The sequence below is a fragment of the Myxocyprinus asiaticus genome, chromosome 15 (assembly GCF_019703515.2).
Source record: "Myxocyprinus asiaticus isolate MX2 ecotype Aquarium Trade chromosome 15, UBuf_Myxa_2, whole genome shotgun sequence".
Taxonomy (NCBI): domain Eukaryota; kingdom Metazoa; phylum Chordata; class Actinopteri; order Cypriniformes; family Catostomidae; genus Myxocyprinus; species Myxocyprinus asiaticus.
Window position 1 is genome coordinate 28,223,988 of NC_059358.1, and position 24,522 is coordinate 28,248,509.

General features: G+C 37.6%; 2 protein-coding genes across 9 annotated transcripts in view; both read right to left on the reverse strand.

Annotated features, from left to right (window-relative positions):
* Positions 1 to 55: 55 nt before the first annotated feature.
* LOC127452983 (transient receptor potential cation channel subfamily V member 6-like) lies at positions 56 to 6,043 on the reverse strand. 5 transcript variants are annotated; one of them, XM_051718929.1, is made up of 17 exons: positions 5,966 to 6,043; positions 5,391 to 5,554; positions 4,552 to 4,615; positions 4,328 to 4,450; positions 4,097 to 4,237; positions 3,855 to 3,953; positions 3,272 to 3,447; positions 2,976 to 3,122; positions 2,424 to 2,503; positions 1,954 to 2,089; positions 1,705 to 1,791; positions 1,500 to 1,576; positions 1,224 to 1,389; positions 1,059 to 1,125; positions 711 to 979; positions 469 to 575; positions 56 to 370 (listed from the first exon to the last, which is right to left on the reverse strand). In XM_051718929.1, exons 2-17 carry the CDS (start codon positions 5,433 to 5,435, stop codon positions 136 to 138), a joined length of 2,019 nt encoding a protein of 672 aa, XP_051574889.1. In that variant the 5' UTR covers positions 5,436 to 5,554; positions 5,966 to 6,043; the 3' UTR covers positions 56 to 135. The 5 variants fall into 5 exon arrangements, with proteins under 5 accessions (XP_051574889.1, XP_051574888.1, XP_051574887.1 ...); XM_051718928.1 differs by having other exon boundaries at positions 3,921 to 3,953; positions 4,552 to 4,649; XM_051718927.1 differs by having other exon boundaries at positions 4,552 to 4,649.
* A 6,690-nt stretch (positions 6,044 to 12,733) lies between these two features.
* LOC127453426 (ephrin type-B receptor 5-like) overlaps positions 12,734 to 24,522 on the reverse strand; it is a 71,551-nt gene continuing 59,762 nt past the window's right edge. For 3 of the 4 annotated variants that reach the window (XM_051719744.1, XM_051719745.1, XM_051719742.1), the window contains 4 exons: positions 23,405 to 23,554; positions 16,746 to 16,930; positions 16,506 to 16,661; positions 12,734 to 14,559 (listed from right to left, as the gene is read on the reverse strand). In XM_051719744.1, coding sequence (XP_051575704.1) covers positions 14,454 to 14,559; positions 16,506 to 16,661; positions 16,746 to 16,930; positions 23,405 to 23,554 — 597 coding nt within the window. In that variant the 3' untranslated portion in view covers positions 12,734 to 14,453. Of the gene's footprint in view, positions 14,560 to 15,579; positions 15,646 to 16,505; positions 16,662 to 16,745; positions 16,931 to 23,404; positions 23,555 to 24,522 lie in introns of all 4 variants that reach the window. The other variant, XM_051719743.1, reaches the window with a different exon arrangement.

The window sequence follows — 24,522 nt, forward strand, 5'->3', positions numbered from 1 at the left end:
AACATTTCAAGTATATATTTAAATCTGGTAAAACACTGAAATAATTCAGAATAAGTTAAATGGAACTCAATATATTTTATGAATGTCACATCAGTTTACATTACTACATTACCTTGACCCGTTTTCACACATACTTCAGAGGGAATCAGGGCTATCAACATTTTTTTCCCTCTCAACTTCTATGCTCTGTTGAATAATCTGCCAGTATTTTAGAGGCCTCCTTTTGTGTGAACTATGATGTCCTTCAGTAGACTTGGTTTGCATTTGATTGCTTCCAGTTTCAATCTTCACAGTTTCCTCCTCCTCCTTTGAAAATGAATTAATATAACGTCTCATCTTTTGCACAAATGGGTCATTGCGATCCTCCACTCTGGAATCATAAGACAAAGATTGAGCATAGTCAAGATCAGTGTGTTCAGGAATGCTTTTGCATTAGAATTGTGATCTGTGGAATTGCAGAGTACTTACCGGAGGTACCAACGTTCACCCAGGCCATACGCCAGACCACAAGCACCCAGCCTTGGCCACAGATGCAGTGGAATCCTCCTTTCAAGCATCAGAGTAGTGACCACCACCTAAGAACAGAGAAACCAATTTTCAACCTGCTACAAAAGACGCTCTAGTCTCTGGTATGTCTGAATACAGTTTCCTCGCATGTGTCCAGTGCACTTACTGTAGTGGGACTGTAGTCTACTAGCTACACTACCAACCTGGGTCCTCCAGAGTTCGTCACGTTCTTGGGTGACCCTCCACTGTGTGTCACTCATCATGGCGACCAGGAGGTTGAACAGGAGGATGTAAGAGATCATGCTGAAGCAGACGTGGAGACAGTGCACGACTGGATGGGTGTAGATAGTGTGGTCCACCGGCAGGTCAATCAGACCAATACTCAGCTCAAACTGAGTGAATATGGAAATGGGGAAAGAACGGTATGCTGGTACAGCAAGAGGTTCTTGAGTCATATAGACCATCCACAAGGCTGAGAAGGGTAAAGAGAAGGGTCAAACTTTAAACATTCACAAATGAATATCTGGTAATTTAACTATAATTGAACTAACCAGCAGAGAATCCTATGAGAAAGATGAGGCTCAACCACATGAACTTTGTCAAGTCTCCAAATATTGTCTACAAAACAAAATCCGCACAAATACGTTATGCTATGTTGGGTTGGAAAACAAACAACATTGAAATGCTGTCTCTGCTGTCTCTGCTAATCACTCCACCTTCTGGATCACAATGACATAGGGCCCCAGCATCTCAAAACCTCGGGCGAAGTACATAACATTAGACCAGCAGAGAACCAGAGACCAAGCCATTAGCACAGCCTCTCCTGCCATTTCAGTGATCCTCAGCACACACAGAATCACAACCAGACCCGCATAGCTAACCCTGCCACAGAAATATATGGAAAGGAAACAACAGAGATGTAAAGCATTCAAGTCAAACCTATCTCATTCAACATGATAATGGGCTGGTTCATTATAACAGCATGAACTTACAAAGTGACATGGAAGGGGCCTCCAAGGGCACTTTGGCCAAAATAGCGTTTAGCCCCCACTTTCACAATACTGGGAATCTGAAAATAATTAAACATTAGGTATGAGGGTTTTGATTCAATAGCAATCTTTAAATGTTTATATCTTTAGATGTTATAGCATAATGTTTCTAAAGTTACATTGGGTTGTATGGTAAAATTATACTGACCTCTATCAGAAGAATAATGATGGCTCCTATGACACTGATCATTTCTCCAATTAAACGGATGTGATCTTTACGTGTCTGATAGTTCTCCTAAACAAAGAGAAATTGAGTATTTGCATACACACATTTGTATACTGTAAGTGCTTTGACATTCAGGAAAAACTTGATAATACTGATTCAATATTCACATAGTGATTTGCAGTGCACAATGTGCTCTAAACTTCTGTCTCATATTTGCACATGCACACATACCTGGAAGGTTTTCTGCATTTTTATTGTGTGGTCGTTGTCGGCCTTGGTGTAATTCTCAGGAAGATTCTTCAGGGGACGGTATATACAACACAGAGTAAATATGCTAATGTACAGCAGGTACACCAGCATCAATAACCTAAAAACAGATCAATAGTGCAACAAGTATTAGCAATGTCAAACATCTTGAAATATAATCAATGTTCAACATAATTTTAATATATTTTGTAAGGCTTCGGTGCACACCACTGCTATTAAAGTGATATGTTGTCTGACAAAATCTTAAAATGCTGAATATGTGCAACTTTTGAAGCTATTGAACAGTCAGCTAAATTATGATAAACAGGTACAACAGGACATACAAAATGTCACGTTTCTTTTAACCTCGATATGTCATATTACCATACAATTTGTTCTATGATTATGCTATCTAACTAATAACTTATTATGTACAGTATGTAATAATAAGGCACCTGAAGTAATGCTTCCCAAAAAGATTCCACTTCAGACTGACGAGCTGTCGCACTGGAGTCAGCTCAAGAACCCTCCTGGCCTAGGACAGAAAGATGCACAAAACACTCAAGGAATGAAGTGTAATTAAGATATTAACAAAGAACAACGCATGCTAAGTCACTTAGGTTTAGGCTGATACTAGAAATGATTTTGATTATCATTATTAATTTGAACAAATACAGTTAATGGTATAATTCACCCAAAAATGTAAATTCTCTAATTATTAACTCACCACTGTGTTATTTTTAAACCAGTATGTCTTTAATTCATCTGTGAAACACAAAAGATGTTAGGCAGAATGTTAGGGACTAATTGACAGCCTCTGTCACTTTGTCAACATTCTTTAAAACTTCTCCTCTTTGTTCCACAGAAGACAGAAAATGACAGGTTTGGAACAAATTGTAGGTGAGTATATGATGCCACAATTTTAATTTCTAGGTGAAATAACTCTTTAACATTAATAATGACCCTGTTTGATATTCTATACCCTGCATGTCCACACATTAACGCACCTCTCTTTTCTGACTGCTGACAATAACCTCAAGCACTGATAGGTCATCCACCCTGGAGTCAATCTCAGTAAGGTCATAAAGGTTGGAGGACAATTGCCCCAGACTCCACTGAATAATTCGTCTACGATTAACCAAGTGCTGGAATGCCTGCGTAACATTTAAGGAACATTACAAAAGCATTACACAATATTCTTTAAAACCTCACAATAGCCATACATAACAATTTAATGAAAGATAAGACGTCGCTGTTATCAGTGTGTTTTTGGATGAGGTTAAAGAAACGATCTCTCTCTTACCACAAGGTTGCCCTGCTTAGCAGCAAGTTTGAAAGGCGTGAGGCCTCTAAAGTTGGGTATCATGTCTAGAGGGACAGTAGGTTCCAGCTCTGCATCGCGTGTCATCAGCATGTCAAAAATCTGACATGCAGTTGTTTTATTGGGCTGCAAAACCAACAAATGTAGGATGGTATTACCTGTTCATGAGAGAGAGAGTTACAAAGAGAAATCCAGGGAGGACGTGTATACTGTGAGTAAAATAACTACTTAGGCCAAAGGGGTAGTTCATCCAAAATGTAAAATTCTGTCATCATTTACTTACCCTCATGTTGTTTTTAAACTTGCATGACTTTCTCTCTTCCCTGAAACACATAAAGGAGATGTTAGGCAGAATGTTAGTCTCAGTCACCATTCATTTTCATTGCATCTTATTTCCATATAATGAAAGTGAACAACTGAGGTTGGTCTTCTGCCTCATATCTCCTTTTGTGTTCCACAGTAGATTAAAGTCATAAGGGTTGGAAACAACATGAGAGTAAATAAGTAAATGACAACCACATTTTCATTTTGGATTACCCCTATTATTAGTTTATGTTTCTTCTACCCAGGGAATCCTGAGCCCGAATATTGGCGCCAGCCTTTATCAGCATGGAGATAATTTGTTCATTACCCGCACAGCTTGCAAACGCCAGGATGTGTTCACCTACAGTCACAAATACGAATATATATAAATAAATAGATATTTTGTTTTGATAGTAATACTCATGGGGAACTACTTCTGATGCTAATCACTATTTCTGTAACATTGTGATTAATAAAATAAAAACATGAAAGTCTCCATCTCACCAAAGTACAGAAGTCCTCCTCTTCTTTTGCGGAAGTACATGCCTGTGACCCTGGGTGTTGCAACATCACCCCCTCTAATTATCATCTCTCGGACTAAGTTCTCATTCTGATTAATTGCAGCAATATGAAGGACTGTTAAACCTGAAAATCAAAGCATACATCCATGGGGTTTTGATGCACATATAGCAGTTGAATTACAATAAATGTTTGATGTATTGTATGCATGAAGACCTTGGTAAAGTTCAGAAGTCATAGGCTCATTAATGAGCTCTGGTGCTCCATCCATTAACGCCACAGCTGCTTCAAAATGATCATTTAACACAGCAACATGCAAAGCAGTCTCTCCAAGCTCTCCTGGAATGCACACCAAGTGTCAGATCTACATCGACAGAACACTGTTTTTGTTATTCAAATGCACAGGAATATTGTAAGAAATGCTTAAAACTGTGATTTACCTCTCTCAAAGATGTTTGTAGATGCACAGCCAAGAAGTTTCTTAATACAGACTGCATCATTCTCCTTAGTGGCAGAAAACAGGGGAATGTAATTTACTCTAGAGAACATAAAGTGAGATGCTCAAGTACAACATCAGGTAGGAGCTGAAATCAGGACAAATACAGAAACTAAGGTATCATACAGCTAATATTTACTACAGTTCCTGAAGGTGGCACAGTATTGATATTCTTTAAACACGCTATTTCTATTCTTCTTCAGACTAATTCAGACTCAATTCAAGCATTGCTTTATAGACAATTTCAGCTTTCTGTGCGATCTATTTCTGTTTTTAGTTAAACTTTTTTTTTTTTTTTTTTTTATAGATTTAAGATTAAACTTAATTTGACTTACATTAGTAGAATATTACACTGCAAACACAGAAGCTGTGCTATTTATGTTGATTGCTGTGCAAAGGCAGAAATCAAAGCACATGCTGAGTGTCATGATGATGGCAAAGTTTAAGGTGAGTCTGATGCAAACATTTAATTTAGGCAGAACCAAAGAGTTTAGCCTAAGCTTACCAAAACATTAACACTATTTCTGTGCTGCCTTGAACACATTGGCATTTCCTTCTTTAAATGCAAATCTAGTTTTTAATATATCGTTTACATTTTTAATAGTTATGAAAAGTAATAGCGATAAATAGTTGTCTGTATGATATTCATCAATATTTTGCTTTCAAACACTAGAGCTTTTGAAAAAGATTTTTATCTTAAAGTTTTTTTTTCCTGATCTTTAAATAATGTAAATAACCATTTCACCTAATAATCAGTATAACATAAATACATATGTCTCAAACCTTTTTGACTGCATGAGGAAGGTCTCGTCTAGCATTTCGTTCCATCTTTTTCTATGCTGAAGACGGAACTTCATTTGACTCCACCAGTGGTTTATCTCCCCTGCAGCGGTTCTGGAGATGGCTGGTGACATGGTTGCTGGTTCTGGAGTGTCGGACTAAAAAGACTGACAAGAAGAAAATGTACATTGTCAAATAGGCAACTCTGTAAAACGTACTTTCAGAAGTTTTAAAATAAACGTGTAATTAAAGCAGTTTCTCACTTCATAGGCTCTTTTGATATTACTTCAATATTATCAATCTGTTTTATCTTTATAATTTAAAACACATCTTTAATATTAAATGTACAAAATGTCAGATTACCCCTTTTTTTTTTTTTGTGTTTTTTTTTTTTTTTTGACAAAACCATATAGTATACAGTTCTTGTGCCAAAAGTAATGTATGTCAAACTGGAGAAAAACAGTAAAAATAGCCACTAATGAATCCACATTCAGCTCATTAGTATCAGTAATTAAAACACTTGCAACAACACTGCATCAAAAGATGCCTGCGCTCACAAAGCAAAGTCAATAACCTACCTTACAGAAATCTGAACTATGTTATTCCAATATGTTATTGTTAGGAACAGATATATAGCATGTTTGTTTGACTTTGTCAGTGGAAAATAGAAAGTTAAGCAGTTTGTAGTCTGACATCAGTATTTATACTTCTAGCTAAGCCAAGGAAGGAGGGAGGAGAACGTCACACAGGTGGACAGTGAAAAAACTAGGATCCACAGAGTTTAGGGGCTCAGGGAGTGACACTTCTGTATGCTACTACTGTGCAAAGGCAAAACACAGTAACTACAAATGTATTTTCTATTTTCATTATAAATGAGAACACTAGTGTGCAATTTATCAAGGTTATATCTTTGAAACCGAGTATATCCGCAGACTGTGTTGATCTCCTCAATAACTTTAACTTAAAAGTTAAAAATGCTATTGATGGTATTGCTCCTATAAAGGTCTGGATGATCACTGGCAGGCATAAAGCACCTTGGAGAAACACAACAGCAGTAAAAAACATGAAAAGAAAATGCAGGAAAGCAGAACGATGTGGCAGAAAACACAACTTGAAGTCCATTATAATATCTATAAAGACAGCCTTCATGCTTTCAATTTGGAATTAGGCACAGCTAGGCAGACCTTCTTCTCAAACATTATTAACAGCAATATAAACCACACATGCACTCTTTTTGCTACAGTAGAGAGACTAACAAACTCCCCAACACAGGTTGCCTGTGAAATGCTCTCTGACAGAAAATGCAATGAGTTTGCATCTTTTTTCATGAAGAAGATAAATAATATTAGAATGCTGTTCAGCTCGTCCTCATGTTGCACTGAGGTCAGACAGCACCCACCACTAATACCTTCAGAAATTAGTCACTGTGTCCGATTATGAGGAAATTGATGGCAAAACCCTGGAAGAAATAATACAGCATCTTAAAACTTCAACCTGCTGTATTGACACACTCCCCACAACATTTTTCAAAAATGTGTTTAACTGTCTGGAAAAAGATCTGTTAGAAATAGTAAATGCATCACTCCTTTCAGGCACATTTCCGAAGTCCCTGAAAACTGCAGCTGTCCCTTCTTAAAAAGAACAATCTAGATAACTCAATATTGAACAACTACAGACCAATTTCAAATCTTCCTTTCATAGGCAAAATCATTGAAAAGGTTGTTTTCAATCAGCAGAACAAATTCTTAATCTCGAATGGCTACTTGGACAATTTACAGTCTGGTTTCCGAGATTGTTCATTTCCGCTAGAACAGCTAGAATGCTGTTCTAGCGCTTATAAAGATCCTAAATGATATTTGGCTAAATACTGATTCAGGCAAAATATCATTGCTGATTTTGACACTGTTGACCACAACATTCTCCTTGACAGATTGGAAAACTGGGTAGGGCTCTCTGGGCGGTCCTCAGCTGGTTCAGTTCATATCTAGAAGGTAGGGGTTACTATGTGAACATAGGCAACTGTGAATCTGAGTGGTGAGTCCCACAAGGCTCAATTCTAATCTATATGCTCCCACTAGACCAAATTATGAAAAAGAACCAAATTGCATAACATAGATATGCAGACAATACCCAGATTGATCTAGAATTGATTTTAAAGTACAATTACTCGCTTTTAAATCGTCCAGTAGCCTAGGACCTAAATACGTTTCAGATATGCTTGTTCAATATAAACCTAACAGACCTCTCAGATCATTAGGATTAAGTCAGTTAGACATAAAGAGGGTTCACTGAAAACAAGATGAGACAGCGTTTAGCTATTATGCCACCAGCTGTCACATTCTATCTCCCTCATGTTTACCCTGGACTCTTATTTTGAAGTTTCCCTGGACTCTTATTTTGAAGTTTCCCTCTGGACTCCATTTCCCACAGTGCACTGCCCTCATCACCTCCATCTGTTCCACATCATCCTCACCTGTCTTCAATCCCCTCATTAGTTCTTGTGTGAGTATATATACCTTCCAGTTTCGTTCAATGTTTGTCAGTTCTCATCTGTGTTATGTTTGTTTTAGTTTGTTGTTTTGGTTCATGGCACTCTGTATTGTCTTATATTGTTTTCATTAAAAAGCCTGCAAATAGATCCATCACCTCTCCTTTCATCTTCACTACCACAAGCTGTGACACCAGCAGCTGGAACCAGCTTCCAGAAAAGGTTAGATGTGCCCCAACAGCCATATTTAAGTCCAGACTGAAAACACATCTATTTAACTGCATTTTCTGACTGAACATTGTGCTGCACTTATTGATTTCACTGAATCATTTAGCTTTTGTCTTAATTTATATAAAAATTAAATAGAATTTATTTATTTTGTCAAACAATTGTGTGCGTAAACAATTTTTGGTTATCCTCCGTTTAATCAGGGAAGGTTAACAACTGATACGGATGGTGTTAACAACTTCATTATCCTCTGCTGTGCAAGGGAAGGTTGACGACAAAGTGTGTATCAACAATTTGATTATCCTCTTTATTCAGGGAAGTTAACAACAGTTATGGATGGTGTTAACAATTTAATTCTTTCTTATTTTAATAAATTATTTCATGTTCTTTTGTCTTTATGTATCTTGTATTTTCTTTATATGTAAAGCACTTTGAATTGCCATTGTGTATGAAATGTGCTATATAAATAAACTTTCATTGCCTTGCCTAAAACATCTTATGTGCCTGGATTTTGTGTACATTACCCCTACCAGACCTGATCTCCTATTGAGAATCTACTGTAGGGGGGTCATGTGATGCCATGCAAGGAGCAGACTTTGTAAATGGCGAGCTCTGCACACTTTGCTAGTTTAATTTTTGTGTCAGTTTAGTGAGATTTGATACACCCTGCTACATATTTGTTCTTTTGAAGTCAACATGGCAAAGAATTCAAAATCCTCGGGCTCTGGTGATTTATAAAAGACATGTGCTCAAGCTGAAACCCGACAGGCCCACAGACCAGGGACTCGGTTTGGATGGTGCGGCGGGAGAAACTCTACGCCAACTGGCGAGAATGTCTGTCTGTGCTGACGAAGGTTGTTGCAGACTTTGTGGATCTCGCTGTAATACGTAGATCAATAAAACAAAATTCTCTGGTTACAAGATTTGTTGGACGTTGAGAACAGATCGACTATCTGGAGTCCTCGGAGAGGAAATTAGCTGCTAATCCGCTAGCGACCAAGGGAGATTTCTTTTTTTTTTTTTTTAACTCTGTTTTTGAAAAATTGGAAGACCTTGAGAACCCTAGCTGGCAAAATGATGTTGGAATTCCTGAGCATGAAGAAGGCTGAGATATGGTGAAATACCTAGATGAGCTCTTCCCGAGTCCGCTCGACATAACGGACCATAAGCTGGAAATCGAGCAAGCTCTCAGAGTTCTGGCTCGCAGATCCTCTGAGGGAGATAGGCTTCGATCAATTCTGGTCAAATTTGAGATCATCCGATAAAGATTTTGTGTTGGGCGAGGTGGAAAGGAAGAATTTCTTGGAAGAATCACAATTTTCTTGTTCCCGGACTTTGCGAATTCGACGAGAAAAACGTGATCGATTCAAAGAATGCAAGAAACCCTTACATCAACGGAAGCTCGCTTTTGCACTGATGTTTCTGGCCAAACTGAGAATAGAGACTAAGGATGGCCGCAAAGTATTTACATGTCCCAAGCAAGCACTGTCCTTCATAGAAACATTGGAGTGAGTAAGCCTTTTGGTGTTTCTGATGTAGCCCCCGAGTGGAATAACTCGCTGTACTTACTCTTGGCTGTCTTAGGAAACTGGGCGCTATTTATAGTTCTTTTTGTGCTGGTTCTGCCTAGCGGCTGGAGTTTGTTTTGTGGAATAACACTCCAAGAAACTTTTGCATTGATGGAAGATCGCTTTTACACTGAAGTTCCCAGCCAGATCGAGAATGGATACTAAGGATGGCCGCAAAATATCTATATGTCCACAACAAGCGATGTCTTTTATAAAGTTGATGGACTGAGGAAGTCATGGTGTTTTTTTATTTTTTATGTGGCCTCCGAGTGAATTTGACTCACTCAATACACTCTTAACCGTCTGAGGAACTGGGATGCCTGTTTTGTTTCTTTTTGTGCTGGTTTCCGCCTAGTGGCTGGAGTTTTTGTGGAATAACACTCCTTCAGGACAGTTGTGGATGAATCTGCTCATTCTTTGTGCTTATACCTCCTATTTGTTGGAGTTGTTTTGTGGAGTATTTTTGCAGGACATTGGGAAGATTAAGTCATCTGCTGCACTCATGAACAGCTGGCTCACTGAACACTCGTTTGACTGTCCGAGGAAACTGAACGGCTTTATATTTATAAAAATATATAAATTCCCGCTAGCGGCTGGAATTTGTTTTGTGGAGGAACACACCTTCGAGACTGTTCTGTGAGTGAATCTACATGTTCTTTGTGTTCTGCCTATTGGCTGGGGTTTGTTTTGCAAAGTATTTTCTGTTATGTAATTTTGCCTCAAAATTTGTGCAGAAGCACCGGACTTGAGCAATCTAATGGCAAAATTGTCCCAGGGGCTCTCGTAGGCGTACGTGGACTTTTTGAGTTTAGAGGGATTGACGCCGGTTGGCGCTGTCGTGTGCTGGGTTAATGCGCATGTTTTTCTTTTTTCTGTTTGTTTGGTTCGGGGTTTGATTGTTGCACTAATGTTAATGTTTATAATCTTGTTTTTGATACACAATTTATTTTTTCTATTATATCAAAATGTCAATTGTTAATATGAGTGGGTTATCTTTCTCCTCGTGGAATGTGAATGGGTTGGGGCACCCCATAAAAAGGAATGTTATTTCTTTTAAGTGTAAGAAATATGAAATGGTGTTTCTTCAAGAAGCTCATCTTTCCTCGTTGGAAGCTGAAAAATTTGGGAAGATATGGGGTGGACATGTTTTCTTTAGTGCTGGCTCAAGTAAGAGCAGGGGAGTCATTACATTAAGTAAACATCTACAATTCAAATCTCTCAAACAGATTAGAGATAAATTAAGAGTCATTATTGTTTTTGCTGAAATTCAGGGGCAAAGGTTTATTTTGACTAATTTACGTACCTAACGCTGTTGATCAGGGCTTTTTTTATAGATCTTGAAGGGATGTTGCAAGCCGCTGGCACCCCTCATGATATAATATTGGGAGGATACTTTAATCTGTTGATGGACTCGTAAAAAAACAAAAGTGTGTAAGCCCCCTAGAGCAACATTGATTCTTCAAAGGATGTGTAAAAATCTTGGTCTTGCAGATGTTTGGCAACTTTTGAACCCATCTGGTAGGGACTATACATTCTTTTTCATCAGTCCATAAGATTTATTCTAGAATAGATTTTTTATTTTTTATATCTAAGTCTTTCATTTCATCTGTTGTGGATTGCTCAATTGGAAACATTTTAGCCTTAGATCACGACCTGGTGGTTTTAGAGGTGTTGCCACATATGGAGAAAAATAAATCATGCAGCTGGCGCTTTTAATGTATCCCTTTTGCAAAATCCTGATTTCCAACAAATGTTAAAGGCTGAAATCAATGTCTGTATGGAGACCAACTGGTCCTCAGTATCTTCTGTGGGCATGGATTGGGAGGCACTTAAGGCAGTTCTTAGGGGTTGGATCATACAGTATGCCTCATTCATCAAAAAATCTAAAGCACGAGAACTCATGGAGTTGGAAGGGAATATTAAAAGTGCCGAGGCAGAGCTTAAGCACCGAATGTTGTCTGATGGCCTCTGAGAACTGACCTGATTGAAATACAGATATAATACTATTTTGTCACGGAAAGTGGGGTTTTGGTTATTCAGGGCAAGACAGTCATACTTTGAGTCGGGGGACAAAGCAGGGAAGCTTTTGGCTATATATATATATATATATATATATATAAAGCAGTGAGTTTTTTTTCTACCATTCCCTAAGTGAAATCTGCTGGTGGTGAAATTTTTACCTCGGCCATTGATATTAATAATGCCTTTAAAGAGTTCTATCATGATCTTTATAGTTCCATGTCTTCATCTACTGATATAGCTTACACCCCCTTAAAGCAGCAGATTCTGTGAGAGTGGTGATTACTGCTTTTGGAAAAGGTCATGAGGCATCAGTGTATTACTCCTTGTTAATTAAGAGTCTAGGGGACGGAGCCTGAACCACTCTCGAGATTATGGGAGAAAGATTTAAACTTGGAATTGGAGGAGGGAGTGTGGGCTAGGATTCTAAAAAAACGTCAACTGCATCTAGAGATGCAAGGGTGTGCCTTATACAATTCAATATTTTACATCAGTTCTGTGAACCCCCTCTAAATTGTATAGGTTTGGTCTTAAAGACACACCCACCTACTGGCAATGCCAATCAGAGAACGGAGACATAACCCATGTCTTTTGGGGGTGTGTTGAGATGCAGAAGCTTTGGTTAAAGGTTAAAGAGTCTGGTGTGCGACGTATTAGGCACTCGGGTATCATTTTGCACCAGACTCTGTATCTTGGGCGATGGGGCGGTCATCGACATTGAAAGTAGACACATAAAGAGTTGGGTCTTAACCAGTGTCATGATCGCCAGGCAGATCATTTTAAGGGGCTGGAGCACCCTCTTTTCAGGAGCGGTGCTCGGAGATAGGAAGGGTGGCGGCCTTTGAGGAAGGGTCATTTAGAAGAATGGGGAGGTACAACATGTTCATGGAGAAATGGGGCGTGTATGTCATTTATGGATATGTGATTTTTTTTTTTTAATTATTATTACTATTTTTTATTTATCTATTTATTCAATTATTTCTATTTTTTGTGCGTGTGTGTCTATATCATTTGAGACCACAGTGATGTTGGGGTCAGGGTGGGATTGGGAGGGGTAATAGTGGGGGTTGAGACTGATTCTGTGTGTGTGTGTGTGTGTGTGTGTGTGTGTGTGTGTGTGTGTGTGTGTGTATATATAATATATATATATATTTTGTTTTATGGTGTTCATTTATGTGAGTCAAGAAAAAATCATTAATCTGAAGAGAATCTACTGTATGTCCACTTCCAAGTAAAGTTGACTCACACTGATCTGTGTCTGATACATGACACTTTGCAGACTCTCAGCTATTTATGGGAGATAAGAAGAATACAGTAGAACTACAACAGTGTGATGATGTGGACAGAATCCTTTGTGCATTAAGGCACTCTCGGCACATTACATTTTTATTTAACTTATGATTATTAAAAAAAATGTGCAGTACATATCACACAGTAGTCATCTTTAAACAAAATCTTGTATATTTTACAAATTTGCACAATAGTGGAATAATGGTGAACAACTGTACAATGAAACAGATCCAAATATACAACTACGACCCCCCCCCCCCCCAAGCACACCCTTTTTTTATTTACTTTAGCAGCACCACATAGATTCTTTCATCAGTTCATTGCAAGTCTGTTACACAGACACACACACACCTAAAATATACACAAGTGCATCTCTTTAACTTCAGCCAGCAATTTACTGCAACACTACTTTACAATGTTCATGTATTAAAGTGTGACTCTATGCTACATCATTAATGGGATGAGATAGTCATGAACAGGATGTATCATGGGAAGAGGGAATTGCCCACTAGTGGACACATTTTCAGATTGGTGAAGGGAAATGTTCTTAGGAATGGGCTCACAGCAGCACAGATTGTGACTTGACGCCTTTTCAAGACCTCACATCACATTCAATGTCATAGGTCTTAGAGACTGTTCACACCGAATGGTTTTTTTTTTTTTTTTTTTTTTTTTTTTTTTATATAAAGATGTTTGCACTGTTTCAATTATTTTCCTCTCTACACATGCACTAGACAGACATCTTTGACCTCAAAACACTTGCGTTGTGTTCTGTTTGTTGCACTGATGTACCAAGGTTTTTTTTTTTTTTTTTTTTTTTTTTCACCAGAACACATTTGGTCTGAATGGCCCCTGTAGTCTTAGGTAAGCAGTGAACTACTGTGGCTGTAGTGTGAGATTGCAAATACAAACTTGACAATGTTTGTGTATCATGCTATAATAACTATTGTATGATATTATACATCAGTCCAGAAGCTGAGAGCCTTTAGGTGGTTTTATGGGGTTTTCATGTTGCAACCAATGAGAGTATTGTCTGGCTGTATACAGTAGTTAATAAAAAAAACATCTAGTGTCATTGACCAAAAGTGCCACAAAGACAAAAGTCAGTTACTATCCATTCAAAGTCTTTGATTGTCCTTGCAACTGATTGTGAAAAGATCTTTCTTTTTTTGTGTGTTTAAGGCGCAAGTTCATACTGAATGCCATCAAGTAATGAACTAATAAGTGAGGTAGTGCAACATTGAATAAGGAAGAAAGTGAAAGACTGATATGGAAGACAACAGTTCAGCAAGGAAGGGCGGGACAGATGGGCAAATAAGTAAAAATAAAACGCTCTTCTTTTTTTCTCAGCTACTTGTCTCTTCCTGATTCTCTCTCTTTTTATTCCAGTGTTCCTGCACCTCTGCTAGCTGCCACACGCTGGGGACTACATCCTTCAGCATGCACTGCTGTGTCAACACAAATTGGGGAGCCTTAGACCTCCACATGTCCCTGAGTGAGGTGTGTCCTGAGCTGCTGTGCTGCATTTACGATCTTTCGCTGATGACCAAGCAAATTCACTCCTAGAACTTGCACATCCCTAAGAGATAAGAAAAAAGGCAAAGAACATGTAGGGGCACATTTTATTTACATACAATACAGAAATATGTGGGTAGCATAACGGTTTTATCAGCATCAAGGTTTTAGGTTCAAATTTGTATGAGGGTAGTCAACATAAAATGCTTATGGGAATTTGACATGTCCTGCACTGTACAAAGTGGTAACCTGCTATTGTTACCTTAAGGAGCTATTTCTGCCTGACCTAACCCATAAAATGTTTTTGTTGTTGTTGGAGGTGGTGGTGTAACCTAATGCAGTCAGGTGGATTCATGTTTTTTTATATATATATAATTTTTTTTTTTTACTTAAACCACTTAATTTAGATGTTACCACACAAAGCACATATTTCAGGTTAACATTTTTGTGTGACATGCTGTCAAAAAAAAAAAAAAAAAAAAAGAAAAAAAAGCGTGATTCAGTCATGGAAAGTGGTTTCAGATGTTTTACTATGCAGTTTCAACTTCGAGTAGACCTAACTGAATCAAGTAAACCCAACAAAATTTAACATGTCAAAATAACAGTAACACTTTTCAATGAGGTTCCCTTTGTTAACATTAGATTAACAACATCAGTTAACATGAACTAGCAGTGACCAATACTTTTACAGCATTTATTAATCTTCGTTAATGTTAATTTCAACATATACCAATACATTTTTAAAAACAAAAGTTGCACCAGTTAACATTAATGCACTATGAACTAACACAAACTTACAATGATCATTTGTATTAGTATTAACTAACATTAAACAAGATTAATAAATGCTGTAAAAATATATTGTTCATTCATGATACATAATGCTTTATCTAATGTTTACAAATGGAACCTTGTTGTAAAGTGTTACCAAAATAACAAACGAAAAACTTTCTGTGATCTGCTAACTAGTGATAGAAAATAATAGCATGCAACACTCATGCTAGTGGGAAGCACTATTAAGTGCAATTTGGTCACCATTCTATGGTCAGCACAACTTGATTAATAAAAGCAATATATGGCATACTCAAAATATAATGGTCTTCATCGTAAGCTCAAGCTCCTCTCTTCACCGTGATGGTAACCCCCAAAACTACAACATAACAGAAATTATTCTAAATCTCAACACAATACTTTTACAGCATTAAACACTAAGAATTCATCTTGTAAAGAGGCACATAAAATAGCACTTTTACTCTCCTTGTGGAGTCCCATGCAAAGCATGCTGGGAACTAGAAATCCTCTGCCTGGTTTCAGTTAACCAAACAAAAAAAATATTAATGTGGTCCCAGTGCAAATGGATTAAGTAAAGCTAGTTGAGTAGAACTGATGATAGTGAATTTTTTTTGTTGTTGTTAAAACTAAAACAATTCTACAAAGCACTTTGCTAATTATCTGTATAATTATTACATATACAGCTAAAAAAACATGATATTATTTGAAAGACTACATTTGTTAAAAAAAAAAAAAAAATGCATTTGTCACACCACAGGAACATTAAAATGAACTGGTGAAGGCAAAAGGGGATTAAAAATTATGAAAAATGTAAAAGAAATAGTGACCAGTTACAAGACTTAAGATATACTTTTTTTTTTTTGTATACATACAGCTTACAGTATATTAAACAATAATCTTGATGTTAATAAAAACATCTATGGACACACTATGCATCAATTACACATAAATGTATAAGGAAAAGTACTGTATATATCTTAGGTCCTGTAATTGGTCACCATTCCTTAAAGGCTTATTTTTAATGTTAATTAATGTTAAAAGCACAAATATTCCATTTAATCACTTAATATGCAATTAATAACAGCTGCTTGTATAATAATTATAAAGGAAATAACAAAATGCTGTTTAAACTAGTTTTAGATGGAGTACAGCATGTGACATCGCAAGTGTTAGTATACATTTTATTAGCTTGATATTGTAACTCGGGAAAGCACTTACTCCATTGTGAGCATGCTCACTCTTTCCAAACTGTGGTACTGTGCCCTCTCAAATACATCCTTATACCGGTCCATCTTTAGAGTCGTCAGCCAATCCCCGACTGTTACCACTGATGAGAGGTCAGTAGGGGTGGGGCTAAGAAGTGGCTGAGTGGGACTAAGAAAGAAGAATATATCAAAAGATGTATTAGGTTTGTTGCCTCTTTATAAAATGTGGGAAACGTCTATTTAATTAACTCACCGGATGTGCTCGGCCTTCAGGGAGGCGGGGTGTCGTATGAGACGGTCGATGGATGACAAGAGAGAATCAAAGCCTGGTCGGTCCTGCCTGTCACCCTGCCAGCACTGCAGCATAAGGCCGTGAAGAGCAGGAGGACAACCGTTTGGAGCAGGCAAGCGGTACTGATCAGTCACTGCCTTCATCACCTATAGAGACAGACAGAGAGACAGAAGGAGTAATTAGAGAAGAGATGACAACTGAAAAGCATTTAATTGGACGAGGCACAGAGAAATACAAAGACAGCGTGGTGGACGAGTAATTCAGAGAAAAGAGGAACTGAAAAACAGCAAGAAAAAGGAATAAAATGAAAAATAAAATAAAAATAAATCATCATTATACAGGGAGAATATGTATAACTTATTAAGCCAGCATGTGAGTACACACCCATTGAGGTATTTGTCATGTGTATTTTGCTGGTTCATGTTTTTCATGTCTTTTATTTTGAAATTCTAGTTCCTGTTTCATGTGATGTGGTTCCCTTGTCATGTGATTTCATGTGATGTGGTTCCCTTGTCATGTGATTTCATGTTTCCCTCCATGTTCATGTGTCTTGTTTTTCATTGGTTGATTGTGTTTGTTATCTTGTTTAGAGTTCTCAGTATTTATTGGTTATCTTTGTCATGTGTTCTCCCATGTTCATGTATTTAAGCCTCATGTTTTCCTTTGTCCATTGTCAGGTACTGATTGTTAATGTAACATTGTTTCCATGTCAAGTCAAGCTGTTCATGTTTTGTTTACGTTTATAGTTGGGGTTTCTGGTTATCACGATTGGAAATAAACTGCACTTGGGTTTCTCACTTCATCATCATCTTCGTCTGCCTGTCATTGCCTGCTGAGCTTCGTTACAATAATAAAAATTCCTGATAATATAACTGTCAGTGAACCGCTCTACATGAAAGAGTCAAAGCCACTTAATGCAAACTTTAAATCCCATGCAGTAAAGTGCTCACATATAGTATACTATCTATACCAGGGGTCTCTTCAACAGGGGGGTCCTACTAGGTGGTACTGCAGGGGGTCAACCAATTATTGTCTGATCTCAGATTAATTTTAGTGAAAAAATTAGAATATGCTTAAAAACCAAAAAACAATATTAACTAAATGCAATAATGATGCAATGTAAGCATCACAATAAAGTATAAATACATTAATATGGTACTATACCCATGTTATTATAGCCCAGGCTTAAAATACACTACTCAGTTTTATGCAATATGCAACAGAGGGGTCCCTGCTTCATCTCTTTATCCACCAATAGGTCCTTGGCCTGCAAAAGGTTGAAGATATCTTATCTATACTATGATTGGTTTATGTGACTGCTCATGTAAAGGCCCATTAGCTCCCTCTAGTGAAGTAAAATTAATTACAGCCAAAAGACATTATTTACTCTAGCGCCATCTTTGATTTTAAATAGGAATGACAACGAGGCTGTGAGTGATAAGAGCCTTTCCCACAGCAGGTACTAAAGGCCGTTTTAGGTACTTTTCTCTGGAACTAGTGCTTTTCGTCACTTTCACACCTAAGGAACTATAGTTCCTCGAAGCTGTTTTTGGGGGATATTTTTAGCTCCTACAACGGAGTAGATACTTTTGGGGCTTATAAGGACTGTAGGAGGTGCTGCAGCCTGTTATTGGACAAAAACCTGCATTGAGAAAGGAGAGAAGCTCCACGGCCACCATAGTAAACAAACTAGCTGCTAGCCTGCTACTGAGAGGATTGTGCTAATTTTACAATTCCCTTAACAGTAACAACATATAACAAACTATCCAAAGCGAATCACCCGATTCACATATGTGTGTGTGTGTGTGTGACTTCATTGGGAGACATGCTTTGAGTTTTCATTGCATCTGTACTGTGTGACTATACAGAAAATAAAGTGAATTCTGGATTACTACATTTACTTTTTCCTGGGATGACAGATATAAATGATCAGATGTTTATCGAGAGTGGGTTATTGAACTTTATTATACACTAAACTGTCATTAAATCTAGTTTACATGAGGGAAGTATTGTGTGCGCTCTTACTGTGTGTTTAACTTGCATCAGGACGTCTTCTTTAAGTCAATGAGTGAGTATTTTAGTGCAGTAATTTATGTTGAGTCATAAAAACCTTTATTGTAAAAGATTGTTGATAAATAGGTTTATAGTGAATTTTCAACACGTTGCTGCACGGAGCACCGCATGCACGCCTAGCGAGCCCAGATTAAACTGGAAAATGGTGCCTTCAGAGGCTGTATAAGGATGGATGAAGGTAGGATGAAATAAGGTGATTTCTAAACTGTTCAGAGAGTTCCATTAATCCAAAAACTATGTTGTTTACACCATTAACTGATAAGGCCTACGTTTTTCCGATGCAGCCAAAGTACGTATAAAACAGCCCTAAAAAAAAATAAAATGTAGCTCTGATCCTGGTGTCCTCCATCGGTGTTGTTGATTTTGTTGTTGCTATTGAAACACGTGCGCAAATAACGTCAGAATAAAAATGGTCGATACTAGATGACGTCACTACGATGGTACTTTATGAATGCGAATGCAATGGGAAAAGTCTCCTCGGGTGTTCCGTTCCTCGTAAGAGTTCTCATCTAGAAAGTTACTAAGGGAAAAGTACCAGGACTGTAGGTGGGAAAGGGCCTATAGACTTACAGGGCCCTATTTTAAAAGTGCTAGCGTTAAGCGCAGCACAATGCTATAAGTCATAAGTGCAAAGTCAGTGGGCATGGCCATGAAATTTTGGTATTTTGTGCAAGCATGTGCTTAGTCTAGGCACAAGTAGGTTTGGTGAAATTGCACGCACAGAGCGCAAATGGGCTGGATTAAGTGCAGTTTAATCCTGAGGTTTTCTCCAGTTATTATTCCACCGTCCACGTCCTATTAGTTCATTCCCTCAAGCACCAGCGATATAAACCAAGACAGCACATTCATAAGAAGTTGGTATTGTAAATGGACTGTGTGCAGTGAATTAGAAGAATTGAAAATTACGTTCTTTTGTGCATTAAAATGCGTCCTTGATGATTGTCGGGCATATATTTCTATGACAGTGACACGCTCCTTTTATACGCATGAAAAATGTGATTCTCCTCAGAATTTGGATGTAGGCTCCATTAAATGACAGAGAATATAAATATTATTAATCATTTTCATCTACTGACACACAAATCATAGCTAGTATTAATAGTGATTGTATCGCCATGGACTTCACTTCTATCAAGTGATTTTTGATCAATTAAATTAATTTATTGAAACGTGATCAAAATAAACCAAAAATATTTCTAAATTGAAATTACACTTCAAACTAAACAAAAATATAATCAAAATAACGAAGTGGCCAAAAAATCATAGCCTACCAATTCTAAACATTTTACTCTCCAACTTTTTCCACCGGCCCATTTTGCAGTGACTTAATCACTCTATGAGAACAGATGGAAAAATACCTTTAGATTTACAAATTAGACCATAACTGTAAATTTAAACATAATAATAATAATAATAATAATTGAAAAATAAACCATGACCTGTAGATAGTTTAACACAAATCTCATATAATTTTTATTTTTATAAAAAAATTTCATATAAGACACATAGAAAACTCTGATTGTCAGGGACATAATCTGATGTTCCACTGTATTTTCAGAGTTTGGACATGAAATTTATTATCACCTGCTGGTGGAATCTCCAAACTGCAAATGCAGGAACTGAGTTTAAACTTTGCGCTAAGTTAAGATATGGTTTTCAAACATCTTAGCGCAACGACCTATTTCTCAGGAAAATAGCATTTTGCGCTTTGCGCCAATTCATTAACATACCATACACCCACAGTTTGTGCGCATATACCCACAATAGCGCAAACACTCCCACCCACGGCCACTTGCGTTTTGCGCTGGCACAAAAATTGAGATTAGAATTAGCGCTTTCACGAAAATTGGATAAGATGTTGCACATGGTCGTTGTGCGTAGCGCTGCGCTTGGTCGTTGAGCTCATAGCCCAATCTCTCTTCTATGGGCTGTACTGCAGTTTAAAGTGTTTTTGGATCATTCCGCAGACAAAACATTGATAAAATATCTATCCAAGAACATTCAGTATACAAAGAACTCGAACTAGAAAATCAGATGTGATCTAGGAGCTTTATACAGCTTTACACCATTTGTGCCACTGATGAGATGGTAAGTCTATCCCTCACAGCCTTGTTGTCATTCCCATAAAAAATCGAAGATGGCGCTAGCGTGAATAAGGTCTATAGACCCTTTTCACAGACGTGTTATAAATGTAGGGCTTTACTGGTTGTTTAGATCAGTGTTACTATCAGAAATAATAATTATTTCTGTAGTTATTAATTAATATTTAAATTAATTAATTGGATCTAACTCATTAAAACCTCATATGGGGCTCCAGTAAATGTAGTGCGCTACGTTTAGGAGCAAGTTTGGTTATTAGCAATAATTAATAATTATCAAAGAGAATTACTAATTATTAAAATCAATAGAACATTGATTAGAATCAATGTTAGCTTTTTTAAATCCGTTAAATCAACAATTATCAAAGATAATCGTTAATTGTTAACATCGATGAAACATTAATTAAAATTAATACTAGTTTATTGATCATTCAAATTCAATCATCAAAGATAATTATCAATTATCAAAAATCAATAGAATATTAATAAGGATTAACATTGACGGGGCACCACCCTGGAATCAGGGACTAATAACCAGATAGTATAACAGTCTCAATATTAGATTGTTTTCTTAGGAAAATCGACATCCGAAGAATATCGATTTTCGGGAAAAAAAACAATGAATGAAGGTTTGAATCCGAGCACTGACATCCCGTCAGCATGACACAGGTGTATGCAAAACAAACCAAAACACTTCTCTTTGTAATATAAACAAAGTTTATTTATGCAGTAATATCAATTAATAATTAATACAATACAGTCAATAAACTTCCGACTTACAACTACAAACTAAACAGTGATATGATTAGATATGGAAATAAAAATAATCCTATAACACATAAGGTGTGTGTGTGACAGTGTGTGTGTGTGTGTGTGTGTGTCAGTGTGGGTAGTGAGAGAGAGAGAGAGAGATGAATAAGTGACAGCCCGAAAGCTGATTTCGCGATAGCGGGAGAGAAAGCAGCTGTGCTCATCACTCAGAGACGCGGTTTTACGAGCAGGGCACGTAAAAGTCCTGCGTTATTTGACCCTAATGGATGAACTCAGTTTCTGTCTCACCTGCGATGGCGAAAATGCACAACAATCCAATTTGGTTGGACCACAATACAGCAAAACAAATTTGTGATAATTAATACCCTGAGTGGACATGGCGGTCCGTAAACTGTACAAGCAAAAACCTTGAAACACAAGAATAACACGCTATAATATTCTATCTCTGCCCAGACGTAACCTCTTATTTGAATCGCATGAGGACACAGGTAGAATGTGTTTTCCTCCGTCCTTTAACTTTGATCCGGTTCCTTGAGGCTCGGGTGATGACGGGAGGCCGATTCCTCGCTCTGTCGGCGGGCGGTACAGTTGTTGATTGTCGGCGGGCGGTACGGTTGTTGATTGTCGGCGGGCGGTACGGTTGTTGATTCTCGGCGGGCGGTACGGTTGTTGATTCTCGGCGGGCTGGCGGAGAACTCAGAAATGTCGACTTGATTGAAGATGGAAGGGAAATCTTTAATCTCTTCACTTCAGTAGGCAAACGGATGAAGATGCGAATTGCTCGGCGGTCTTCTTGTATCCGTTAGAATGTTTGGTTGAACACAGAGTAATCTCAACTCGTCCAGCGAGATGGAGATTGTATGGCTACAGTTTCAAGTTGGACATTACTCCCTTGTGCCACGAGGTTGCACCGGAGAGCAGCAAAAGCTATGTCTTTATTTGGTGAACGAAGTCGCTGGAAGAGAATTCTGGAAGCATTTCAGAGGTATTTTAACTCCTGATGATGTCATGTTTGAGGGACTTCTGTTGTGTGCCTCATCCAATAGGAGTCAAGAGTTCGATCCTCCAGTGAGCAAGGCTTCCTGGATTTGTAGTCTGTTTTGGACTCCCTTTGTTTGATTTTGGCACGATTTTTATTAGTAAAATTTACGACTTAGTAGATGGGGCTTGAGTTATGTTTTTATGACTGTTAGGCCTGCCTTTGTCTTCTATCTGAATACATGAGGCCCAACATAAATAAAGCAGGTTTCCGCCTTATTTAACAATGTAAATATTGCATGTCTTTTTACATTTCCAATTTAAAAAATATTTGGTGTAAATTTATATCATTGAACTTTGTATTATATTACCCTGGAGTAAGTTTTAAAAATAGAGTTACCACAGCTACAATGAGGCTTCTAACAGAGCTGCTGAGGGAGAGAAAGAAAACGTAGCCTATTTCTCTCTTCTTTCTGCTGTTATCCAGCGCTTTATTTTTTTTTCTTCCTATGAAAAGCCATGAAAGTGAGTTACATTTATTGTGGTCTCCTATTCATTGCCATACAAGTTTACCGAACTATGATTCTACTTACGCTCTGCAAACCCGGATATGTGAAAAGGGTCCATTGGTTAATAATACTGCTTTGTGACAGTTTGGGATGAAAAACAGGCATGACTGTGAAATGTTTGAAACCTCACCTCTTGGTTGCTCATGTCCCAGTATGGACGTTCTCCATATGACATGACCTCCCACATGAGTATCCCAAAGCTCCAGACATCACTGGCTGAACTGAATTTACGATGCTGGAAAGCTTCAGGAGCTGTCCACCGCACAGGGATTTTACTGCCCTACAAAGAGACAGACAGACAGAGAGACTAATTTGATTAAAAGCAATGAAATACATTAATTAAACATGATTCTATTGCTTTTTAAGAAGACACAAAATCTCAAAGTAAAATGCAAAGATGTCTATGCCTAAAAAGACACCATGGCAGGCTACTTTGTCCATCATAAGGAACAATGGGGTTGAGAACGGGTTGAGAGGAATTACAAACAAAATATTTGTAATATCTTTTATTTGAAACAGTTTCTGTTATCCCAACGTAATATGCAGAGACAACTATAAGTAAACCATTCGTAGGTTAATTTCCATGAAAAGTGTAATACCATGTCTCTGTGGTGCTATTAAAACATTGCTCTGTTTGTTTAAGCATAATAACCAACTCAACATAGTAACATTGGCTCAAAGAATGGTGTGTGTTTGGGCTGGAACTAATTGTTTTTTTGACCAATGGCAGACGGGGGGAGTGTTTGGGTTATTATTTTTGCAGTTCTGTTTGGTGTCACTGGTGGCACAGAAATAGCACACTTCACATTTAAAGGTTGCATGATAAAAGATTGCCTGATGGGAAAAAGAGGGTTGATGACAGTTGACATTAAAACAATTTTTTCACCCAAAAATGAAAAATTCTCTCATCATTTACTGACCCTCATGCCATCCCAGATGTGTATGACTTTCTTCTGCAGAACACAAATAAAGATTTTTAGAAAAATATTTCAGCTCTGTAGGTCCATGCAATGCAAGTGAATGGTGACCAAAATTTTGAAACTTCAAAAAGCACATAAAGGCTGCATTAAGGTAATCCATAAAACTCCAGTGGTTTAATCCATGTACTGTTCAGAAGAGATTCAAAAGTTTTTGGGTGAGAAGAGACCAAAATATAACACTTTTTCACTATAAATCTTGACATCAGCAGTCTCCCTGGAGATCATGATTTCAAGCTTGATTACACTTCGTAGCACCATCTAGCACCAT

Coding starts and splice junctions, on each gene's coding strand:
- LOC127452983 (XM_051718927.1), bottom strand. CDS start 5,521: ATGTCACCAGCCATCTCCAGAACCGCTGCAGGGGAGATAAACCACTGG. Junction 3,123..3,271: donor CTAAGCAGGGCAACCTTGTG/GTAAGAGAGAGA, acceptor AATGTTACGCAG/GCATTCCAGCACTTGGTTAA. Junction 1,577..1,704: donor TCATTATTCTTCTGATAGAG/GTCAGTATAATT, acceptor AATTATTTTCAG/ATTCCCAGTATTGTGAAAGT.